The sequence below is a fragment of the Equus caballus genome, chromosome 14 (assembly GCF_041296265.1).
Source record: "Equus caballus isolate H_3958 breed thoroughbred chromosome 14, TB-T2T, whole genome shotgun sequence".
Lineage (NCBI taxonomy): Eukaryota > Metazoa > Chordata > Mammalia > Perissodactyla > Equidae > Equus > Equus caballus.
This window is the reverse complement of record NC_091697.1, coordinates 62,091,080-62,116,929: the sequence shown is the minus strand read 5'-3', so window position 1 is coordinate 62,116,929 and position 25,850 is coordinate 62,091,080. Positions and strand designations below refer to the sequence as shown.

Below are 25,850 nucleotides of genomic sequence, written 5' to 3'. Positions count from 1 at the left end.
CTGCCTCCATTCTTAGATTCATTTTCAGGACAACGGAAGCCCGTCGACTTCATTGTCTATTCACTACCAGAAGTTTCCTAGGCTGACTGGACGAATACAAGTTCCAGCCCCGCCTGGCCTCCCCTTACCTGTACAGCCCTGCCGGTCCGGCGTGGCCTGGTATCCGGGATTGCAGGAGCACTGATAAGTTCCTATCATGTTCACACATTTTCCATTTCTACAGAGATTGTCACTCAGGGAGCACTCATTAACATCTAGAAAAAGACACGCAGAATTAATGTTTTATGCAATAAACATATCACTTAAACGATCAAGAACGTGCTGCACTGGAGCTGTGGTCTCCGAAGGACTTTGTGTACTTCAGGGGGAAGTAAGATGCTCTCCTGGGGCCTTCAAAGAAACAGCTGGAATCTCTATTTCTGATGTTTCCATCTACGACAGTGCTGTCCAGTAGAACCTTCTACACTGATGAAATTGTTCCCTATCTGTGCTCTCCAACACGTAGCTGCTACAGAGCACTTGAAACGTGGATAGTATGATTAAGAAATTGAATTTTGAATGTTATGTAATTTTAATTGAATCTAAATAGCCATATGTGGCTAGTGACTACCACATTAGATCACACACATCCAGTGCATCCTGGAAATGAAGCTCGCTAATATTTAATACATGAATTTACACTGACATGCTTGCCCATACTTTATTAGATGGCCAAGTGTTGCCTAAATAACTTAGGTATCCTGAATAAAGATGGTTAGTTCCACAAAACAGAGGGGCTGGTAACAGGGCCCTCATTTGTTTATCTGTTTTCATCATCTTAGGTGGATCTACAGATTATGTTGCCTATTTTAAAATAAACTAACCCTTATAAAATGGGCCAGAGTCATAAATAAACTGCAAAGATCCACGATATAAACCAATACTAATAATGCAATCAAAAGAGAACAGCAAGAAAATAGCAGAGTGACATTTTTCCTGATCAAGTTACTTGTCAGACACAATATAAGGTAAAAACAATGACAAAATAATCAGACATAATGAGAACTTCATCCCAAATTCTCAAAATTACTAAGAAGACTATGCGACATGTGGATTTATGTCTATGATCATTAAACGTATATTTTACTAAATGTGCAAAAATATATATCTTCTATTGTACATTGTATCTTTGAGGGGTACTTTTTTCAGCTAGAAGATCCATCAAAACTAATTAACAAAATAAACTGACCTTAGAAACAGATCTCTGAATCACTGCATCACAACCAGGAATAAATGTTCTTAATTATCTGTGTGAAAAAGCTTTCTGTATCACTATTAAAATGAAATAAAAATATTTAAAACTTTTAAATTCATCTTTTAAAAAAATCTGTTTAGTCTATGATTTAAGATTCACCTAATACATTAACACAGTGATATAAATAGGGCTTATAAATAAATATAGGTATAGTGGGGAGGTGTGCTTAAATTACGTTTTTAAATGGGGGTGTGTGATCTGCTCTATTTTAAACTGTTGTATTTGCTTATGCTTTCAAGAAAGATTTTCTGTGAAGAAAATGCTTACAGGCTAAATCAAAGTTTGAAAGCCAGTTAGAACACAATAAGCCCAGAGGCCTTTGTATATTTATGAAAAATGGTAGGTTGAAATGTTCCAAGACCATTAGTCTTTCCTGCCACCTCTGCCATCCTGCTGAGCTCAGGGCCAGTCAAGAGACCTCAGTGTTTCTGTGAGAAGAGTGAGTGGGAGGAACTCATGTGTTCACACACACGTGAGAAGGTCCCATGATGACAGACACAGGGATGCAGAGTGGACTGTGTGGAGTGGAAGCACAGGTGTTTGCAGAGCTGAACTATCAGGGAGCAGCCTTCCAAAAGGAGTAGCTTTGCCATAACGTTCTACCTGGGAGAGGGAACTATGTGGCCTTCTACAGGCTCCCTCACTCAGGGTCCCTTCAAGTGTGCTTGTCATGAAAAAGAGGTTAACCAGGAGAATGCCAGCTCATCAGAGTGTGTCACTGAAGCATTCTCTAAACACACAGCCTGAATCCAAATGCAGGGACTCTGAATTTCTAACTTTTAATCAGCTAGATTTCACGTGCCAAAAACAAGTTTATTAGAATTGACCTGTGATCTTTATGATCTTTACCAGTTGAGCTGGGTGGGTTTATACGCTGAGGAGACAAACTCACCCACACAGTCCTCACGTGACGGTGACAGCTCATGTCCCAGTGGGCAGTCACACTGAAAGCTGCCCTCAGTGTTCACACAGGTGCCACCCCTACAAAGGAGAGGGTTACGTTCACATTCGTCAACGTCTGAAAGGTAAAAACGTGAGACCCATTAAAGAACTCTGAGGAAAAAATATTCACGCATACAGCATGGGAGAAAGAATCATTATCTGAGCTAAGTGTGACTCAAATGTAAGAGACAGGCTTAATAGCAGATGGGACAATGCTCCCCTCATTTTTTCTACTATCAGTAAATAAATGGTAAATGTTCTACTCTTAAAGATAGTGAGCTATCAAGGAATTTACTTTTATGAAATGAGCAAAATCACAAGAGGTAAAAATAAGCAATATTAGCTTTATATAATCCTAAACTCCAAGATATCGTACATTGCTGTCTACATCTAATTAAAGTGAAAGAAAAATCTTAGCCTGATCACCTACTCTGTCCTATGAAGTAAGTCCTATAAGCCACCGAAAATGAAATAGTGGGCTAAAAGGTGAGCAACACCAAAAGAGTTCATAATAACACACAAATAAGGGAAATCACATGGGATTAGCATTACTGAATATAAATTTTGGGGTCACCAGACAATGCCATACACTTTACATGAATTCCTCCTGAGTAGTTAGTCTGTGTTGATTTTAGATTTTATGAATAAACAGAACCCAGTCTCAGTATCTCACCGCGACTAAGGCGCCAAGAGGTTGAGGCTCCCCAAGAGCTATCTAGGAGCAGATTTCCTGTCTGACATTTAAATCTGTTCTCCCTCTCACCACAGCTCCTTGCCAAGCGTGCTGTTAACAGCTCTGAGACAAGCCAAGGTCGAGCTGACGCATCTGTGCTAGACTTGTTTCAAGACTGGAGGGGAGGAGCTTACCCATGCAGTTCTTCATCATCATGAACCCGCTTTCGTAGCCTTCGAAGCACTCACACTCAAAGCTGCCCGGCGTGTTGACACAGATTCCACTTCCACAGAGGTCTGGTGAAATCCTGCACTCATCGATGTCTAATTCACAGGGTTTCAAAGAAATAAAAAAAGACACCGAGATGAGAAAGTGTTCAAGAACAGAGAGAGAGATTTGGCCTTCTGTGTGAAGGTGCAGCACACTTGAAATATTGGAGAAGTCAGTAGGTAGCAGGAGGAGGGGATGTCTGCAGATCAGCTAGATGGGGACAGGGCCTTAGACACATTCCTTTCCCAACTGCCAAAACTGTCGCGGCCAACGGGCAGGTGGTGCCTTTTTGCCTTTAAGAACTCTGGAATTGCGGATTTCTCTTTGTGGCTTAGAAATGGTAACAGCAGGATGAACCAAGCAACTGCAGTATGAGCCGAACAAGGCAGGTGGCAAACACGGAAGCAGTGGATGCATGGATGAAGTCCCGCGCACGACACAAAGGTCATGCTGGTTCTGCGATACTAGCCCGGGTCCAACCCTGGGGGGAGCACACGGGGGACGCTGCCTCTGAGTAGGGGTGGCTGGCTGACCACAGAGAGACAAGCCTCAGAAGCGGATGTGGCCACCTAATCTTGAGCCAGAGAACACACATATACGGCAGGGCCACGGAAAATGCTCCAATTGGTGTTTTTGTGTCACATTCAGATGTGAAAAGCCTACTGATCTAATTTTAAAAATAAAAATAACGAAAAACGATGTATTTGTTTGTCACTTTTTATAAACTACAGTAAATAAGAATCTTCAATAGCAGCATTTATATTCTCAAAAACAGGATTCTCTGAGAGATCTCTCATGCCTATAACTAAGATTTTTAAATAGAGAAGTCATGTCTATAAAATATGATTAAGAAAACATGACCTATTTAAAATTTTTTTCTCACAGAGGGAAAAAACGCTTTTGCCAGCATCTCTTTAATTTGATGAATTCAGTTTTGAAGTTTTTCTATCACAGGATTTGTCAGTGGATGACTTACGCAAGCTCTCTTGAGGAGTCTCAGTCTCTGTTTTCTTCCAGCTTTTGGTTTTTCTCTATTTCCCCAAGTATACCCCGTAGTGAAAAAATGTAAGTACTTTCTTTTAAACAAAAACCACTGATTCAATTAAGCAGCTAAGAACATGCATATTAATTTTTACTTTTAATTTTTTAGATACTATCTAGGAAGTGGTGGTAAGAGCCCTATGAAGAACACAGAATAAGTTCTGTGACAGAACAGGGACAAATTTTGGCTGATGTGATGTGGTAGGAGTTGCAGTGTAAAGAATATGGACTTTGGAACCAGACACCCGGGTACAAATCCCACTTCTGTCACCTACCAGGTACAGGGCCTTGGGAAAATCATCCACTTCCCTGTGCCTCAATTTCCTTATATGTAAAATGGGGAGTACAGTAGGACCCACCTCACAGGATTAAGTGAGTCAAGATTTGTTAAGTGCTGAGCACAGTGCTTGTCTCATGGATTCAAGCACTGCTTTTTGGTTTTTGCTTTTTTGGCTGAAGTCGTGTTTACTGGGAGACAAGGGCAAGACATGATCACTAGTGTGTGTCTGTTGGGGAGGGGGGCTCAGAGATTGGTTTCTAACACCCCCTAGGGACTCACTCCTGGATGTAGAGGCTGCTGGAAGCAGTAGGATCATCTCCTGTGCATGTCTCCACCACTACAGGCCTGGGGGAGCCAAGCAGACGGAAGGTGAGGGTGGGGTCTCTCAGCTCCTGCAAGCAGCTGGTCCAAGCCTAGAGCCCACACCTGCACTCCAGGCTTTCAGAAGCCTGTATGTGTGTAAGCTATTCTCTACCAAGAATTTGTATTTTGAAGGAGGTGGCCTTTGAACTGGTCCTTGAAGGCTGTATAGAAATTCTAACTTTAAAGATGTGGAATAAATAGAAAGGCAAGAGATAAAGTGCATAGGTGAAGAAAAACAATGCATTTCAGAGAACGGTAAGTTGCAGAGTGGCTGGACTGTGGAGGCTGATAATTAATGCAAGTACAGGTAGGATGGGTATGATTACTGAGCATCAAACACAGGCAGAAGATTGGCCTTAAATGCTGTGGAGAACGGCAGCTACCATTGTCCCACTGTCCTTTCACATTATATCCCACAACACTGCAGTGTTGTCAACAAAAATCTCTCATATACAGTTAAAGAAGGTGAGTGTCAGAGACAGTAAGTGACTTGGTTAATTTCATACCAAAAATAAGTGGAATCACAATCGGAAGTACTCAGAGCTTCATTATCTGGGTCTAAGATTGTCCGAGTCAACAGAAGTTGTTTTGTGGGAAGTTATACAGTCTAAGCCCTGCTTTAGGATGATCAGCCTTGTAGATATGAAAATGAAGGATCTGACTGTGGAAAATTAATGGGTGAGAAGACCTTGGAGGAATCTGTAATGTAGTAGATACTGCGACACGTTGCCCAGTTCCATCTTCAGGAAGGAAGGACTTACTTGCCATTTCCCCTCAGCTGTTGGGACTGTTGCTGGCAGAAAGCCCCAAGATGTAAACTGCCTTCAGGAAATGCCTCAGCTAAGAAGACCAGTTCTCCACAGATATCCCTTCTCTGGGCAGATGTATCCAAAGGTTGATCATGCAGGTATGTAAATGCCTGGCCCCTCTGTCCTAACTCAAGACAATTCCGACAGGCCATTCCAGTTCCAGAGCTCCCAGTGGGATGGGCTAAGGACTGCATTGGGACTGCACCACAGCCCAGCTTCTCCCTCTGCCCAGTTCTGCTTCCTTCTCCTCCCTCTCCTAGTTGTTGATCCCAAGAGCAATCCCTAATAAACTTCCTGCATGCTAATCTCTGCTCAGAATCTGTTTCCTGAGGAGCTGAACCTGCATCTGCAATAGTCTAGAAGAAATACTGTAATTACTTGCAATGGCTATTTCGATGGAAGAATATGCATAACTTTTCACTTGTCCATTGGGAGGGGAAGACGTCAAAATGAAGTTTGAAGCTTCAATCCTGAGTGAAGTAATACTATTCCATACAAAGAAGTCCCTAGGCAGAAGAAGTTGGGGAGGGGGATGTGGTAAAGGGAGACTAAAACAAAGAGAAACTGTCCAGATGGAAGTTAGAAATGTGGGAGTGAAACTCAGGAAGAGCAGAGGGCTAGAGATGGCATCTAGGAGTCAGCTCAGCAGCGGCCATCCATGAAGTCATGATGGTAGATGCAATTTTGAGAGGAAGAATGCTGAGAGAGCAGAGGACTTTGGAAAACGCCCGAGGGATGGAAAATACCAAGGGCAAGAAGAAATCTGTGAAGATTAGAGAAGCAACAGCATAGTCAATGAAGGATGACTGTGACAGGAAATATCATGGAAACCAAGAGAGAAGAAAATCAGGGGTTCTGGTGGCAGAGAAGTCAAGGAGAACTTGTACCAAGAGAAAGATTTTTTTTAACTCAACAAAGGTGTTTTTCAGAAGTATGTATATGCGCCTGAAGGAGGGAGGGTGGAAGTCAACATTCCATGAGGTTACGCAGTGAATGGCTAGTTAAAAGAGAAGGCTGAAAAGTAAGAGGAGGAAAATAGAATTGTAACGTGAAGGAAAGGAAGGGCCGAGGAGATCTTTTGAACTGTTTGGAGGTGTAGGGAGCGGAAGCAGTAAAGAGGGGGAGAAGTGGGAGAGAGAGGAGTGAAGCCAGCAGAGGAGGGCTTGGAGCAGGAGGAGGGGAGGAGAGCGAAATCAGAGGAGTTAACTGGAAGACTGCGGGGGAACATCATGTCTCATTCTCTGAAAGCGGAGGAGAGAATGTGGGAGGGAAAGGAAATCTTACTACCAGAGAGGAGGGTACAGAAGGGTACTCCAATCAGATTTGATCTCAATAAAGAGGGAAGGGAATAAAAAGGGATATGAGAGGGTGGGTGGGTCAGAAGAGGTTTAGGAGGGGTGCTGAGAGAAAGTCAGTAAGCGACGTAAAGAGGTGACTATGAGTGTCACTAATACGAGGGCCTGGCTGCAGGGGAATGCAGGGATCTGTCAGCAATCCTCAGACCCCCCGACCCAGCCAGGTTGTAGCAGCCCAGATTGCAGAAAACAGTGGTTGCGGGGGTTAGGAGTCAGGGATCAGCACCAGAGGCAGGGTTGAAGGACAAGGCAGCAGAACTCAGCAGCTCAGATGGCCAGTTCTGAAATGCCTTGGTGGTACCTTATGGAACAGAAGTTAGGAAGCAGTCAAGAGAGACATTTCAACGAAGATCAGGAAGAAGGAGCAGGTGTGAGGGCTGGAAAAAAAGGAAAGTTCCAAAAAGAACATGAGTAAGAGAGTTCTGAAAATGAGATTTTGGAGATATATTTCAAGTGTTTGGTGTAATTTGTCATACTATCTAATAGAAAATTTTGGAATTTCATCTCTTTCCAAAATAAAGGGAATGGTTATGGATAAAGATATGGATGGTGACTGAAGCAAAATTATTAAGAAACTGTTCACAGATGAGCAAAATAAGTTACAACCTCCCTATCACAAACTAAAATTTTTAACAGAATACTATAGTCAGTTTATACAATTGTTGATTTAATGGTTATATGTTTTAGTACTCATATGTTCTGAAAACCAAATTTTTATGATGTTCTTGTACGTAAAACAAATAGCAGTTTCATGTTACTTTGCAGGTCTCTCAAAACAAGTTTGTTTGGAGAACTGATTTAAGTGTAGAGAAAAGAGATGAAAAGAGAAGTTTGCATGTTCTCAGTGAGAAGACGGGCTCTTGAAGGCAGTACTTTCAAACGGCAAAAGAAAGGGAGCCAAGGTTTACCAAACACGATACAAGATCCATCTTACCCGTGCAGTTCCTTTCCTCCATGTCTAAAGCAAAGCCACTATTGCAACGACACTTGAAACTGCCAATTGTATTTCTGCACTTTCCATAGGTGCACATCCCGGGAAATGCTTTGCATTCATTGATATCTAAAAGCAGAACAAAGCCAAAATGCAGAGCTGGTTGAGATAAGTGTAGGTCCATCATTTTAAGTTAAAAATCTGTCACGATGAAAAATAAGGTACCCAAGTGAAAATGGGGGGTATCAAAATTTTCTATGATCACATTGATGCCACTCAAAAAAGTTTCAATTGTGAAAAACATTCTGTATCGTTAATGAAGAGTTCTGATCCCTTTATTATTTCTGATCATCTGTTTTATAGAGTTTAGAGGGGATGGAGAACTTTTTGCTACGCCAGAGCTGCATCTAGTCAGGCCGTGCTAAGAAAGCAGAAGCCTAGTAGAAGGATGGAAGAAAAGCAAGATTAGCAGCCTGTTTTATACCTTTACTTCAATACCATCTTATGTAGGTGATTTATAATCCTGGGCCATAAGGTTGGCCACAAATCACATTTAACAAAGAAAATAAAGTGAGAAATCAAGCGTTTAAAGCAAAATCAATTCTCAAAGAACGTGGAAGGTGAGTTTTCCGGCAGAGGGACCAATGTGCCACAGTTACCTTTGTAAAATGGCCGCCCGGTAAGAACATCCCCTCTGTTAGCAAAGCCAGGTCCCCGGGGGCACAGGGTCTCATACTCCTTGGTGCCAGGTTTGGGGCATTCCTCACACTCGGTGCCCCAAGCTGCCCCCACTGCACAGCAGCAGGCGTCCATGCGAAACTTCCCAGGAACAGAATGGACACATTCATCTTCATCCCACTTCAAGTAACACTGTTCCATGCGGATATCTACACGGAGAGCAAAATCAGAGCTTGAGATTAAGTTGTAGCACTCATTGAACATTCATAAACTGAGCCTCTGTTTAGTGCCTGGCATGATGCCAGGCCCTGGAGAAATACTAGTGGGCTGAGACTCAGTCCCTGACCTCCTGGAATGGTCTCCATAATGACAGTCATTTAAAGAGCAAAGGTGGGTTCTCCTTCGGCATTACTTAATTCTCACAAGACACCTTCAGGAAGAAAAGGGTCCCTGGTGACAACACTCTTTCATATCATCACCTATGATCCCTTTTTCGTATTGCTCACTTCAGAAGGAGTAAAATAACTTCAGCATGTTTCAGTGCCACTAAAATATGAGCTGTTCTGGGATTAGTTGGGGAAAAAAAGTGCTTTTGATCTAAGTATGTAAAAAGTTATGATAGCCTGGCAGAGTAATCTTGTGTCTTTACTACTAAGATCCATATCAATATTTACACCAGGAATCAAAACACTGTCAGCACACTGGCCACATATGGCCTGTGAATGTTTGGATTGGCTGGCAAAGAAATTAAAATATGAATTCTGAAACCTTCAGATGGTATATGTGCTCTACAGTTTTCTGCAGTCCCCACCACTCCTTATTACCAGCTCATTCATTTATGTTACCTGCTAAGTCCCTTCAAGCATCTGAGTTTGGAACTCCTGATTTAGATAAATTTCCGTTAGAGTAGTTTACCTCTACTTTATTCTCAGAATATTTTCCATTTTCATATGCCAATCTCTTCTTGAAACTTTCTCACACCCCCAGCAACAATTAATTATTGTAGCATAATTCAAGTAGTGACAAAAACATTTAACCAAAGTACAAGGATGAAGAACCCAATATACCCTTTTAGAAAACTACAAAAGGTTTGATTTTGAGTGATGTTACTGGGAATTAATTTTGCTGAGTGGTAATTTACAATCAATAATATATCTTCGTATATTGCAGCCTTTGGTTACTGAAGGCAGCTTGATTTCATTAGCCATTTGACCACACTGAGACTATTATTTTATCATCTTCAAAAGATACTTCACTTTTTTCTAAACTTTTTAGATAATTTAACAATAAAATTCTGAAAAGAATTTTTCTTTATTATTTGGACTTTGGATATTATAATTTCTAAGCAATTCCTCATGATTTTACAGTCATACTTTGTATCCAAATTTAAATATGCTATCAAAAATTAACTTAAAATGAAATTTCTGTTAATTATAATAACTAAACTGGATAGTGTTGCAAACTTCTTTTCTTCCAAGTAATTTTAAAAATGACTGATATATTTAAATACCTTAAAGATCTCTGAATATAATACTACCATTACTCATGCTTGGTCTACAAGCTTAAACTTCAAACTCAAATCTACATAAAGTTATTTTACAAACTAAAAACTTACTGTTTCATAGCAAATTGGAAAAAAAAATCCCTTAAGTAAATGAAAAATTGTTTTGATAAAATATAGTATTAAGAGAAGTTTCTTTTTCAATCATGAAACCCAAGTTTAGTCAAGCACAACACTGATAAAGAAGAAGGTCACCAAAGCACTTCTACAAAAAGATGCTGAAAAAGCGAGTTTCCTCATTTTAGATCGTTAGAAAACAGAGCATTAAGAAAATTTAATTCTGAAGGTAGTAAAGGAAGGACCAGGATCAGCTGATGTTTTCCAACAGAAGCCACACATCTTTGCACATGACCTTCCCCACTGTCTTATCTAAGTTGCAACAGGCTAGAAATGTTAACTTCAAACACTAATCTCTAATTTTTCTTCTATGTTGAAAATATACAAAGTTCTCTTATTCCATTGACTCAGTGTGAAAGACTGAATCTGCCTAAATTACCCGATTAAAGAAATTGTAATCTTTGAGCAGTACCAACTTTCTGTGTTATGCAGAAACCATTTCATTTAAATATATTTGCTTTAAAAATATCCTCTAGTGATTTCCCCCCAAAATATCTCATTTAAAGCTAATTTTCCAGTTACAGACCTACTGCTTTTGGACAGGTCACTGCCCAAAGAATAAGAGAATTCATGGCTGGTTTCATGCATAAATTACACCAGGGTATGAATCTTACCCAGACACACCCGGCCAGTTCCATCCAGCGTAAGGCCTTCAGGGCATTCACAATGAAAAGATCCTTTGCTATTGACACAACGTCCATTTGGACAAACACCAGGAAACACCTCACACTCATTAACATCTGCAGGGAAATAAAGCAAGCAGAGGGATAAAGATATTACAAATAGAAAAAGCAGGTGTAGTCTTACTTCTTCTGTAGCATAGCGAATCTGCAATACAATGTGGGTTATTACTTGAGTTAAGCAGAAATATTCCACAATGTAGCCACTGCGTTTCCTAGGTACCAGCTGCGCAAATTACCACAGCCTTGCCCGTCCATAAAACACAGCCCAGACGTGCTCCTCTGCCAGCCGTTCTGTGCCTTAGGGGTTAGCGATGTCCTCATGAAAATTTATCCAACAGCACAAAGAGGAGAAATGGGACACTCTAACCTGTTTCCTAAGAGTATTATTCTAAAGTAGGAGCATTTTTATCGAAATTTCAAGGTTTTTGAAAATGATAAATATCTCCAAAGTGTGAGAGTGAATGTTAATTTACATACTGTGCTACAGATTTAGAATGTCATCCAAGAATACACTCACCTTCACAAGTAACACCTTTAATCCTGGCAAACCCTCTTGGGCAAGCTGTATCTGTGAGAACAACAGGACACACGTTTACTTCATTATTAAAAAAAATCATCTATCTTAAGCTCAAGAAACAGTACAATGGAATCTAAATTGAACTAAATAAAAACCACAGCCTGGGGTGTAGCGGCCAAGGGCTCCAGCTGCCCTCTGGTGAATTCAGTGCAGCACATGACACACTGGGGTAACTCCATTAGTACTGACCCATAGTGAGATTCCTACAATTTTTCCTACAATTCTTTTCTGCTTTCACATTGCCAATTAAATTACAAGTAAACAAGTAAAAAATTTAAAGGAAAGAGACCTTAGTTCTACTGGGACATGTGCAAACAAGGATACTGGAGGATATTGACTGTCATCTAGCAGTAAATTCTAGACGATTCCCTTCCTTGTCTAAAATAATCAGCAAGTCTGCTTACGGTAAAAGGAGAAAACAAACACCTATTTCAAGAAGTGAATAAATTTCCCCAGAAAAGACAACATTTTAGGGAGGGTAATGATCTTGTGGTTTTCCTCTTTATGACAATACATAGCGAAAAAGGTGCCTCGTTGAGGGAGACGCCCAGAGGCCCCTTGGTCAGGCCCCTACCTAGTTCGCACCGCTCACAGGGGCTGCCCCAGGCGGCTCCAAGGGTGGCGCAGCATTCCGATTTCAGAGTGGCTCCATTAATGTTCACCTCACAGCGATTGTCCTGGATGTTGAGCCAACACGTCCCTTTCAGGCTGTCTGGAAAGGAATACGAAAGGATGAGGAGCTCTCATCTCTGAAGAAAATATAATCCAGTTTAAAACAAACGCATTATTTCAAAAACATTTTAATAGCATTTCCTTTGAACACATTTACATGTACATCCATTTTAAATACAGCATATCACACACATGTAAATCAAATATTGTACTATATATATCTCACATGATACAGTAATTAACACAGTTACATCTACTGGTATTCCAGCAGCGGCCGCTGTTGCATAAGATTTTATGCTGATTCTCAGAACCACAGTTCATTACCATGATAAGATCACTCTGTGTGTGAAAAATCTTCCTAAGTTTTATCTTTTATGATAAACGCTTTGATATTTAAGATTTTAGCAAATAAAATTCCTCAGATAATCTCCTTGTCTCCTAGTTCCCCACCAAATAAACCACACACAATTTATGTTCTATTAGAGAAAAACCAGTATTTCTCCAACTGAAGATAACTATTTAATGAATAATTTGGGAAAAAAAAAGAAATCTAAAAGACAAAGAAGAAAATAAACACCATCTACAAAAAAACAACCACTAAGATGTACCAGGGCTAATATTTGATAAATTTTCTTTCAGGCATTTTCCTAGGCATACATATGTAAAGCTTTATCTCTAGTTCAAAAAGTAGCACATGCTTATGGTAAACTGTCTGAAGAAACAGCAAAGAAAATATAAAAACCACCCGTAGTCCAACTACCTAGCGATAACTACTCCTAACCTTTTAGACTATGTCTCCATGTCAAATTTAAGTTCTTCCTTAAATGACTGTTAATTAACTGATTTTGAAGCGGTGACCAGGAATCCAGTGAAAACTGACATGGTAAATACTAACTGGGTGAAATAAATCATATGTGCAGTTTCTCTTGCGGTATTGTGCCTCTCAGTTCAGTGTGCACATCACCGAGGCTCCTGTTATAATGCAGGGTCCTAAGTCTCCAGGTGTGCGGCCCAGGAGTCTGCATTTGACACACCCCTCAGGTGACTCCTTTGCAGGTGATGTGGAAAACAGTTAACAAAACCGTAACAGCATATTTTGGCACACAGACTTGGAAAATAATAAAAAGCATAGTCCTATAATTTTTACTTTGAAAATCATTTAATAATATGGGCAGATAAAGTTTTACTGCTAAATTCAACAATTAAAACAAAACATAACCAGGAATACAGAAAGAGAATTATGGTGACAGAGGCAGGCCCACCCAGGGAGAAGCTGTAATTTCTGATTCCTACTGAGTACAGAAGCAGGTAAGAGGAAGTTACCTAGACCCCAAGCCCTCTGGGATAGAGGTGAAAACAAAACAAACAACTCTGTCTTTGAATACAAAAGTTATGAGGCAAGGGTGTGGACAGGAGATGGACAGTCACTTTGCTTTTTTCTGTTTTGAGACTCAAACTGGGTAAAAATTGAATGCAAATGAAAAAGTCTTGCTCATCAGCATTTGTATCAGGCCTCACATTACAGGCTTTTTATGGGCTTAAACCTGTAATTTCCATAGCACAGAGGAAAGAGATGCTTGAGTCAGGCTACTGTGTATTTAAATGGTCTTTTAAGGACCCAGACTAATTACTGATTTATCACCTTGACAGTCATCATTTTGAATAAGATAAATTGTAACAGTAGTTGCTAATATTTATTGAGGCAGTGACAAGCACTATTCTAAAGGCTTTCCGTGTATTAGTTTATTTACTGGTTAAAACAATCCTATAGGGTATGAACACTTTGCAGATGAGAAAACTGAGGAACACAGAGGTCACAGAGGTCAACTAATTTACCCAAGGTCACCCAGCTCGTACAGTGTCAGCATCAAGATTCAAACTTGCGTAGTCTGATTCTAGAGCCCTCACCCTGTAACACCATGCTTCTTTAGGCTGCTATTGTTTCAACACTTAAAAGTCACAAAGTCCATTGATTCACATAAACACACAAACACACACGTACTAGATACAGATATTATATGGTAATATGTTCAGGTGTTGGTTAAGAACTTTGAGAGAAATAAAGCAGAGTAAGCAGTCTTGAGGTTGTAAGGGGGAGAACGCTTATTTTATCTAGGGTGGTCCAAGAAGTCCTGACTTAGAATGTGACAGCTGCGTAGAGACATGAGGGGAACAAAACATAGAAACCTAGGTGAAGAACGTTCCAGACATGTCGGACATATTCTGACTTATGTTTTAAAAAGATTACCTGGTAAATTTGTGGAAAATAAACTGTAGGATGGCAAATATGAGAAAACAAAGATATAAGAGTGGCTACGGTATTTATCAAGAAGGGAAATAATGGCGGCTTGGATTGGAGGCTGTTGTTAGCAGTGGAGAGAGGAGGTTGAAATATGTACAAAGTTCAAGTATAATCAATAGGATTTGCTGATGGAAGGATTCAGTGTGGAGTTTGAGAGAAAGGCATCAAAGATGATTCCAAGGTTTGGGGGCTGGCAATTGGAAGAATGGAGTTGTCATCTGTGGAGACACAAAATATTCTAGGAGACACAGGTTCAAGCTGAAGGATAGGAATTATGTTTTAGACAACTTAAGTTTGAAACGTCTGTTAGACATATAAATGGCGACGCCGTGCAGACCGTTGGAAATGCAGGTGTGAAATTAGAGAGGCTGAGGATGGAGAGAGAAATTTGAGAGTCAATGCAGAGGCCATCTAAGCACGAGTGTAGACAGGGAAGCAAAGAGGTCCAAGGACTGACCTGTGGGACACTTCGTTGGAGGGCAGGAGGATATGGAAGACTTGACAAAGGAAAGTGAGAAAAGGAGCCAGAAAAGAGAAAGGAAAAGAAGAGGAGGCCAAAAATGAAAAACGTCTTGAGAAGGGGTGAGTGACGACCTGTGTCAACACTGCTAACTGGCTAAAAGGGGAAGGAGAATAGACCACGGGATATGACAACAGAGAAGTCACTGCCCTTGTCACGTCCGTGTAATCTGAATACAGAACGCAGACCCAAGCCAAAGGTGAGGGAAATTGGTCTGGATTACATAGAGTTATCAGATGTGAGCAGTGTAATGCAGGAAAGAGTAATCAAATACATTGTTCTATTGTATTTAATCATTTTCAACCAGAATACAATAGTCTTTTCAAGCAGTTTACAGAACAGTTTAAGATTAATTTATATTTAGGAAGTTCGCAGAATAGATTCTAGATCCCTAAATATTCTAAGTAACTAATTCATTTATGCTCTAAGTTAATTTTAAATCAGTAATTACCTCAGGGAATTTTATGCAGTTCTAAATTTAGAGAACTGGATCCTATGAAAGAGCAGTTTGCAGGCTAATTACCCATTAGAGCCACTGAGAGTCCCATTAAAAAATTTTGTAATCTTTCCTATGTATATTTTACTATTTATTTCCTTTCTAGAACTTGAATTCTGTTTTTAATTAAAAAAGCATATAAAATAATGTCTCAAATTTTAAAATGTTAAGTAAATTTCTTTTTGAGCAGCTGTAGGCTGGGATATTCAAATTTGGTCATAACGAATGAAAACACATAAAACACTGGCTGAGAAAAATACAGTGCTATTTAGTTATCCAATACAATGACTCTGGAATAAAAAGTCTTTGTTCTTTTTTCATTAATAAATATAAGGGTAAAAGGCCAAAATACTAGGAGTGCTTATGATGAGGCAAAAATTCAGATATCTTTGATACCCAAGTGGCATATAGACTTAGTTTTCTGAGACATTAATTGACTAATGCTGAGTTCATTTCCTTTGCATAATAAAATGACTCTCTCTCAGTTGGAAATTGTGGCTTAGCAAAAATATTTCTGCTTTACCAGATCCAACCCACATGCGTCCCCCAACCCAATCTGGAATTCTATAAGAAAAAAAGTAATGCCCCAGGCAGATGGCAGTCTATTTCCTAATATGGAGAGCTGAGCAAGGCTCAGATTCCACCAGCTGTACTTCACTGCGAGGTGAAGAGCTGACATTTCCAAAGTGGAGGTTTTCATTGATAACTTTGGACTTGGTTATTTCTCTTCATGTAACAAAATGTACTCTAGCATCCAGCTAAATATTGTTAACATCAGACATAATACTGAAAATACTATTGTCTTCGGCAGATATTAAATTGCAAATTCATATTGGCTAGATAACAAACAAAAACTGCCAATTTATTTGGCACTATATAAATATGAAATATCTTCCTATTTGGAAATACATATTTAGTTCACTTTAAAGAAGGACACTAGCTAATGATATGAACTGTGGTATTCCTAGCCAACAAGGACAGACACTGGAAGCAAGGAAAAATGACTGGGATAGTTTTTTTCCCTGATATGTGCCGAATTGTTCCTTACAGTAATAGATCAGACTACCTCATTTTATATATGTCCTATTGTCATTATTAAGACCTGGCCTTAAACGTTTTGAGATATATTAAAAGTTTGGAAATTCTGGAATCTTTCTCCCTTAGAGATTTCCAAATGCAAGGAAACCGTTTTCTTCTCTTCCTTGGAGCCTATAAATTTGCAATTGATTGGAGAAATGAAAAAATAATAACTTCTATTTGTCTAAAGTTTAAAATCTTGTTCTGTTAACTAAGTCCAAATTCTACCACATTTTTTTTTTTATCCCTGAAGGTTGTTTATAAAAAGTATTTAGCAGGGATTTGATTGTATCGATGTCTAAGGCATACAACCGCCTGTGGGACGGAAATGCTCATAACTTACAGCATACTATATCTACTTATGTGAAAGGAACACTTCCTAGGTTCGAACAAAATTTAAGAGCCTCTCCAGTTTATGCTATCATGTTTTACTCTTATCTTGATAACAAGAGAAAACAACTAAAGAAACTCCTAATCAGGTAATTAGCTTCCTGTATCATGTTCTGTTTGATCCTCAGTAAGGCGGGAGGTCTCTGCTTATCTTTGCAGTGAAACTGAAACATCAGCATGGTGTGTGCATCTTACCAATACAGATCAATCCCGTTGAGCTGAGTTTGCTGCCAGGAGAACATTCACAATTGAAAGATCCAAGGTTGTTCCTGCAGGCCCCATTGACACATGGGTTGCTTTCACATTCATTTATATCTACAATCCAGAAGGAAAAGATTCTGTTAGAACTGCCATGTGTTTCTGGAAAATATTATTCCAACAAGCCATGCTAAGCCAGAATGTCTGGTAAACTTGGCTCTTGTAATTTTAATATGGATCCATGAGGCATAAAGTGAATGGGGAATGGAGACATGCATTTTACAGCGTGGATACACATATTCACAACCCGGGACTCAGTAGGACTGCAGGAATCAGTCTGTTTGGAAAGGCTTTAGCATGTGAGTCTTCACTATTTTACTATAACTTCACATGAATTGGATTAATTTTCCCCACCATAAGATGTAATTGTCCTGTGGGAAATGTGAATTCTGATTCCATGGAAAGCAACATATTCCTAGGTGCAACATGCTGCGCATAAACAAAGGCTGACTGTTTCTGACATTCATGGCTCCTGAGGTTTTGGAAGAATTAAAAAAGCCTATTTTAGAGACAAACTATCACCCTGCTGGCTTTAATTCCAAACACCTGGATACAAGCGAGCAGCGAAAGGAGGGAACTCTAATATGAGGTAGGGCGTCTCCTCCAGTCCTTAGCCCCCTTCCTCTCTCTTGAGCCTGGACATATTTACACATTTGGTGTGGGGAGGTTTTTAAAGCGCAACTGATTTGGGTAAAATAAAAAAGAGAAAAAACTTTTAATTGCTTTAAATAGAACTTTGCTATCATTAATTTGATTTGAGTCCTAAATCAAACCATATACCATAAGCTAACTTCCTGTTGAGGGTCAGAAGTAAGCAGAATTAGAGTATGCCTGTGTTCTCAAGGGGGGGACTAAAGAAAATGGTAAGCCGATAAAGTGAAATAGTTTAACAAGAGTTAATTAAGATTAAATCAGAGATTCAGCTACTAGAAATAATATCAAAGACTGACTTCCAGTATAAATTCAACCACTCAATTTAAAGAAGGGGGACACAGATTTCTTTTTGTACTTGGTTGATTGTCTGAAACAGGCCTACATACCTCAAGACACATTTTTGTTGAACACTAGGGTTTCCAAATTCACCGGAATAGTTATTTTTTTCCAGACATCTCTTTGAATTAAATATAAAATACGACATTGAGAAAAATATACAAATAAATAACTAGAAGATTGTAATGCTTCCTCTTGAAGGTCTCAAGTCAAATATAAACTAAATTGATTCTGAAAAGGCAGAGTTTACTGTTGATTTTCAAGCCTGTGGACTTGAAATGCAAATTCAAAACTCAGTGTGGAAAACAGTTTTGCTACTTCCAAACTACTAAAGAAATACTCAGGGACTAATTTAATTCTTAAGTAGAAATTCTTTGAGGAAATAGAGATGCATCTTCCTTTCAGGTTGTTTGTAGCAAGAAAGCCTCTTAAATGAAAAACACAGGGGCTCGCCTGTTGGCGTAATAGTTAAGTTCGCAAGCTCTGCTTTGGCTGCTCGAGGTTCGCTGGTTCAGATCCCAGTCACGGACCTATGCACTGCTCATCAAGCCATGCTGTGGTGGCATCCCACATACAAAATAGAGGAAGATTGGCAGAGACATTAGCTCAGCGACAATCTTCCTCAAGTAAAAAGAGGAAGATTGGCAACAGATGTTAGCTCAGGGCCAATCTTCTTCAACAACAACAACAACAACAACAAAAGGAATCAGCCAAAAAGGAAGCAGATAACTAATCTGAGCATAGACTATATACAAGTCACCTATTAATTTCATTTGTAAGAAGCTACCAAAAAATAAAAATGCCAACATCATATATTTTCAAAATCCCTATTTTAAATTAAGCAACTATGAACTCAAAAACTGTAAACACATGCAATGACAGCTACAAATATCAACTGTTTAATTTTTCTTTAAATACAATGTTTTCATGTTATAAATGTCATGGAACCAGGAATTGAAACAGTTCACTGTACATTCCTGGAAATAAACTTCAAAGCACATCTGGTTTACATTTAACTAGTTATGTCACTGGAAACACAATCTAAACCACAGTGCTTGCTGTAAAAATTTTAACTTTCACAGGCTCTCAGAGCTCAAACAGAAAAAGTAGAATAAATTTTTTGTAACTTCAGTCTGAAATATCAGAAGAACTTTATTATTACTGCTATGACCTATTTAAAATAGCCTGTTGAAAATGTGAATGACAAGCAAAATTAGTGAATATAGAAAAAATATATAGAGAAAGCTAGAGTCTGCAATGAAGCTGCTAATAATTCCCTGTCTAGTCTTTGGAAAGTAGTTTAGAAGGAACAGAATGAAGAGTACTGCTTCAGGCAGACAAATTTACTGTGTGAATGCGATGGCAGAAATAAGGAGGAGACCCAAGGGAAAAAGAGATTCATGGCCTTCGGGTCTATTTTTTTGCAAAACACTTCATAAAATGCAAATAAACAGTGGGAAGAAAATGTAGAAATACCAGTTATTTGGTTCAGTTTCTCATGATAAATCATTTTTATTTCCACTAACATCATAAGGCTCGAGCCAAAATATTTCTCTATCATTTCTCTTTTATTTACATAACATGAACTTCTCTTATGAATGACAGATATAAAATACATTTCACGTTGAAGAAAAGGCTCAGATTTATCAGAAACAATTACCCTTTGGACAAAATAAATGAAGAGCACTGTTTCTAACCCTCACTGTGGCCTAATTTGGTATTAATGTGCCATAATATTTGTGTTCTCACCCAACATTATACTATTAAACACCATTCAATCCTATTTCTCAATTGTTCACGTAAGCAGGCGCGTCTCCGCCTTTTATTTATTCTTATTTCGGCTATTCAAGCCCTTTAACTCCATCTCACTTGTTAACATGGAGGGATTATGCTATAACTGTCACTGACAATTTGGTATACAAACCAAATTTTAACCAAACTGAATCAAAGACACTATTCATTTAGTTCTCCATTTATGTGTCTCTCTCACAGTAGCACCAAGGGGTACTGTCACTGTGGAGAGGGAAACCAGTCCTAATAATCATTAGCTTCCCAGTTAAATCAAGACGATAGCCTAAGCTGTTCCTGCTTTCCATTTCCTGGCATTTAACAGAAGCTTATCCTCCAACAGACAATAGATAAACTGATAAAGGGCAGTGAGGGACAAAAGTGTAGAAAGTTTGGAAAAAAGAAAAAAAAAAAACAAAAACACTCTTGAAATCCCTTCTCCCACCCTCCAAAAAACTCACAGAGGAAATATGGCTAGAATACGTTTTGACAAAGAACGTTTCTCAGAGTAATTTTGAAGGATAATAGGTGTTGGAGGGGGTGGGAGTGGTGCTAGAATATAAAGATTCTCATTGAATACATTTGCGAAGCTTGAGCTAGTTTAAAAAGAGAGCTTTTATATCTTACAGAAAGATACTCAAAGCTCTTAAGTGTGCCCCCTGCCCTTCTATGGAGAACGTGAATCTTCAAGTACTTTAATTGGGAATGGAATGAGCGTTCTTCTTTGAGGAGCTCCTGCAAAACGTGGTGGACAGTAGCGGAGACAGTTATAGAACTAAGTTTACAAAAACTGCATTCATGCTGAGGTTTTCTTTCTTCTTTTCTTTTCTTTCTTCAGGCTAATTACTGTTTTTCAGTGGTCCCTCCAATTCAACCCAAACTTAGAATTGCACTTTGTAATTGCATTTCATTGACTTCAGCTGAGTCATTTGTGTTTTGGCATTTTGAGTCCTAACTTGTTTCTGTTCACAAGAATGCTTTGAAGTTAAACAATAAGATCAAGAGAGAATGTTAACATCTTTTTCCATAATATTACTATTGCAGTTTTCTTGGCTTTGGAGTCACTAAGAAACAAGTATTTTAACAGATAAGGCAAGGTCTATTCAAAATAATTAAAGAAGAAATCTCTCTTTATTTTATTCATTTATTTATTTATTTATTTATTTATTTATTTATTTATTGGCGAAGAGGAGTCTCCCTGAGCTAACATCTGTTGCCAATCTTCCTGGTTTTTTTTTTTCTTTCCTTGAGGAAGATTAGCCCTGAGCTAACATTCGTGCCAATCTTTCCTCTACTTTGGATGTGGGAGGCCTCCACAGCATGGCTGATGAGTAGAGCAGGTCTGCACCTGGGATCTGAACCTGTGAATCTGGGCTGCAGAAGTGGAGTGCACAGAACTTTAACCACTAGGCCACAGGGCCAGCTCCTGAAATCTCTATTTAAAAAGTTACCTTTTGGGAGTAGTTAACGGATTTGAGAATGTCATGGGAGACTTCTGTAGGCCACACAGTGAGACTTAAAAAGGAACAATGACTAGTAGTTACACAACAGCTTATTCTGAAATATAAAGTACTTTGATCAAGAAACAAAAACATAATTGAATGCACTCATTGCTTAACTGGTATCTCACTAAAATGAAGCCTTCTGGAAGCATTTAACTCAATTCACGCAACTTCCACTGCAGAAAAATGTGATGAAAAGAAAAGGAAGAAGTTTTTAAACACTGGTTCATGATCTATAAGCCCAAAGGATAACTTTTAAATTATTAAATGGAAAGGATGATTTTCTTGGACTATAAATTTACTTAAGGTGACCATTTTTACTTAGACCCCAAATATTTTCTGGGCCAACCTCTGAGGCATATCAATCATTTCATAAATAAAATGCCTAAGGGCTGATTTTGCCATTACAATTCTGGTTCCTCTAGGCTAATGTGTCACAGTGGTTTTAAAAAGAGAAAAAGTAAACCAAAACCTGACATTTTATTTCGGCGAGTAAAACAAACTGCCTCCTTTCACTTATTTTTTTAAACTTCAAAATGTTTGTTCCAAATGTTTATTGATATTTTATCTGAATGGAACAAAACTGATGGTATTCGTAAACTGGGTTAGGTTCACGCTATTTCTAAAACTAGCAGATGAGCTGAAAGAAATGATAAAATAAGAAAAACATTCAAACGATACTCTTTATATATTGCTTCATCAATGTACTTGATGTTTATGCATATCTGGGTACTTACTATCCACAATTAAGGCAAGAAGACAGCTCCTACCTTCACACGTCTCCGTTTCAGTCCTGAACACGTACCCAGGTGGGCAAGTGCAACTGTAACTGCCAGGTGTGTTTCTGCACAGACCGTTGTCACAGAGCAGTCTGTTCACCAAGCACTCATCGATGTCTGGAAGCAACCATTAGAAGACAGGAGATACACACATTGAAACGTATAGCACAGGGACCAATGACATTTTATTTTTGTTACTTCTTTTTTCCTCACCCCTTTCTTTGACTTAGTCTCTTTCTACTCACAACACATTCTTTGATCCTAAGCAAAACACCTTCGGTTTTATTCAAATGGAACATTCTTACGCTGGCCGGCTACTTTTAAGATGTTTTGAAGTCCCTGGGAGGTATGCCATAGCTTGGAAGTGGCACATTACCACTTAGTTCTTCATTTACTTATTGTCCTGTAGTGGTATTCTATTAGCTATATCTTAAAGCACCAATGAAATATATTAAAAGACTAAACTCATTGCCTACATGCTTACTTATAGATAATAAAAATAATGGTAGTTTTAAAAAACTTTCCAGTTAAAATTCTAATAAAGAATGCATTAAATGGCAGTGAAACAAAAGGTATTTATCAATTTTTTTTTTTTTCTTTTTGAGGAAGACTGGCCCTGAGCTAACATCCATGCCCATCTTCCTCTACTTTATATGTGGGACGCCTACCACAGCATGGCTTACCAAGCAGTGCCATGTCCATACCCAGGATCCGAACTGGCGAACCCCGGGCCGCCGAAGCAGAATGTGCGCACTTAACTAATATGCCACTGGGCCAGCCCCATCAATCTTTTTCCATCATGCTTTTACCTCAGAAATGATTATTAGTGGAAAATTAATGATGTATTTTGTATATTCCTTTAGCAATCTAGAACAGCCTAGAAAATATCATCAAAAACTAGAGTTTAAGAATCTCACATTGAGTTTTATCTTCACATCCACATTCTCATTTTTCCAAGTGTAGTTAATGACAAAAAGAAATAAAAATTGCACTTTGGGGCGAACACTTTCTTTTACTGAGTTATATTTTTAGTCTTGCAACTAACAATCGTATCTTACCAAACAATATACTGACCTTGTAAAAATTTCAAAAGCAGAGATTGGAAATTATTTCCCATAATTTCGTCACTACTGATAATATTTTTTGTGTGTGTTTTATCTGATCTTTTTTCCTTTGGATCTTATGTTTAGCTCTAATTCTGAATCTTGATTTTTAAAAATTAACATTATATTTTAAACATTACCAAAGTTTTCCCCATGGTTGTATGTTTTATCAAGTGGTTCCATCACAATTTATTTACCCATTACTCCATGCTATAGGTTGAACTGTTTCCTTCAAAAAAGAAAAAAAAATACGTTGAAGTCCTAAACCCCAGTTCCTCAGAATGTGACCTTATTTGGAAACAGGATTGTTACAGAGGTAATCAAGTTAAAATGAGGTCATTAGGGTAGGTTGTGATTCACCATGACTGGTGTGCCTGTAAAAAATGGAAATTTGGACGTAGAGATAAACACACGGGGGAAGATGATGTGAAGACACACAGGGAAAGGATGGAACGTGATAGGGTGATGCATCTACAAGCCAAGGAACACCAAGGATTACTGGCAAACACCAGAAGCCAGACGAGGAGAGCCAGGATTCTCGCCTAGGGCCTTTAGACAGAGTGTGGCCCTGTGAACACATTGATTTGTACTTCTGGCTTTCCAAACTGTGAGACAACAAATTTCTGTTGTTTTAAGCAACGTAGTTTTTGGTACTTTGTTATGGCAGCCCTAGCAACTAAATCTGGAATTTGGCTTCATTTTTATTTGTAAAATTTTGTTCCATTTTTATCAAAATTATTGATATACCTAACCTAGAGACTTAAGTAGTGCCATGAACCATGTTCAGTGTGCAAACGCTCACTGAATCTCCATGTTGTCAGTAGGGTACTCATATGCTCAACTGTATTTGGAAGCTATGCTGGAAGCAACTTTGTCTTTGGTGAACAAAAGCTAGTTAGTATGCATATTTTTATAGATGTTCAGTTATCTTTGGCTGGTGGCCTTCCCTATAGGTATCCAAATCTATAATAGGTACAAAATATTTAATATAGCTTTATACATCTATCTTTACATATGTCTTCAACTCAAGGTCAAATGGATATGTTCAATAATAAGAACCAGTACCGCAGACACACAAAAAATGTATTTCTTTCTAATCATAATCACCAAGGCTTGAATGTAACAGTCACCAGTGATTAGGTGTAAAAATTATTATGCATAACGATGGATCAAAGAACATTCATTTTTAAAAGCGGACTCATGTGTTCTATCAGAAAATCTAGACTCTTCAAAAATTCTTGAATATATGAACTACATACTTAAGCTTCTTCAAACATTCTCTTATAAATTACAAAAAGAAACAGCCATCTCAGTTATCATGTTTAGATATGTTGTAGCAACTGGTTGTTTCTTTATAAGTCAGTGTCCTCTCAACCTGTAATACTTTATTTCCTTAACTTTGTATTATCCATACTGCCCCATTAATTTTTGAAGCCCAATTCTTAGTGAAAAATTGTAAGATTAAGATACATGCAGAAAAAACAACAGGCCATTAATAGAGTATATGTCCACTCATTTGGGAAAAGAAAAATTTAAATACTAATTTGTACCACTAAGAAGTTTGTTACTGTGTAACAGAATTTGTTTGATTCCCATGTTTGTATATCTCTCTATACTAAGAAGGAAACAAGAGAAACTCTCAAATCTCTAGATTTAGTGATTTATTTGTATTTTGATTTCTCCTATAATTCATGAGGTTAAACTATATGAAAGGCTTTCTTATAAATAAAACAGATAACTTACCAATACAGTTTCTTCCAGAGGCATCTGGTTCATAGCCACTGTTGCAATTACAACGGTAACTACCACGTAAGTTTTCACAAATTCCATTGGCGCATATATCGGGATCCAAAGCACACTCATTGATATCTGCGTCAAATGTTGAAAATTTAATGCTCACAGACATGTTTGTTGATACATGCAGGTCTAACAAAGATCTCTCAACATATGAAGTGTCTGACTCTGAAAACCCACCTATGTTGCCTGCCTTTCAGAAAAGGGAAGGAAATGAAAATAAGGAGTAAGGATAAAATTGGGAGATACAGGACACTTCCCTGGTAAGTCAAAAGAAAAATGAAGGGAACTGGCAGAAACTCAAAGAATTAAACCATGTAATACGCCTGTACTTATGATAAAATTAATAAAAACATTTATAAGTTGTTGGCTCAAAATCCAAAGGAAAACTCAGCTTGATAGGTATTATCCATCTAATTAAAACACAAAGATTTATTAGGGTGGCCTATATAATTTTATGGTCCCCAAAGACATGGGATGTTTCTATTTTATTATCATTTTGTTATAGTCAACTAAGTAATATGATACTTAAATGTTTCTCATTGTTGGTAAGTTGAAATATGTAGAGAGGACAGTGCAAACATGGATGCTTGAGAACAGGATGT

At 38.4% G+C, this 25,850-nt stretch overlaps 1 protein-coding gene and 1 long non-coding RNA gene across 2 annotated transcripts in view; one reads left to right on the top strand and one right to left on the bottom strand.

The window, feature by feature from the left end:
• Positions 1 to 3,854, top strand: part of LOC138917299 (uncharacterized) — a 124,184-nt gene extending 120,330 nt beyond the window's left edge. Inside the window, exon 3 of the long non-coding RNA XR_011425091.1 lies at positions 3,005 to 3,854. This is a non-coding gene — a long non-coding RNA (uncharacterized lncRNA). The remainder of the gene's footprint in view (positions 1 to 3,004) is intronic.
• Positions 1 to 25,850, bottom strand: part of FBN2 (fibrillin 2) — a 236,447-nt gene that overhangs the window by 62,913 nt on the left and 147,684 nt on the right. The window contains exons 18-28 of the mRNA XM_023617761.2: positions 25,195 to 25,320; positions 22,340 to 22,465; positions 17,227 to 17,346; positions 12,149 to 12,286; positions 11,515 to 11,565; positions 10,929 to 11,054; positions 8,618 to 8,845; positions 7,962 to 8,087; positions 3,104 to 3,232; positions 2,187 to 2,312; positions 129 to 254 (exon numbers count right to left, since the gene is read on the bottom strand). Of these exons, the coding sequence (XP_023473529.2) occupies positions 129 to 254; positions 2,187 to 2,312; positions 3,104 to 3,232; positions 7,962 to 8,087; positions 8,618 to 8,845; positions 10,929 to 11,054; positions 11,515 to 11,565; positions 12,149 to 12,286; positions 17,227 to 17,346; positions 22,340 to 22,465; positions 25,195 to 25,320 (1,422 nt within the window). The remainder of the gene's footprint in view (positions 1 to 128; positions 255 to 2,186; positions 2,313 to 3,103; positions 3,233 to 7,961; positions 8,088 to 8,617; positions 8,846 to 10,928; positions 11,055 to 11,514; positions 11,566 to 12,148; positions 12,287 to 17,226; positions 17,347 to 22,339; positions 22,466 to 25,194; positions 25,321 to 25,850) is intronic.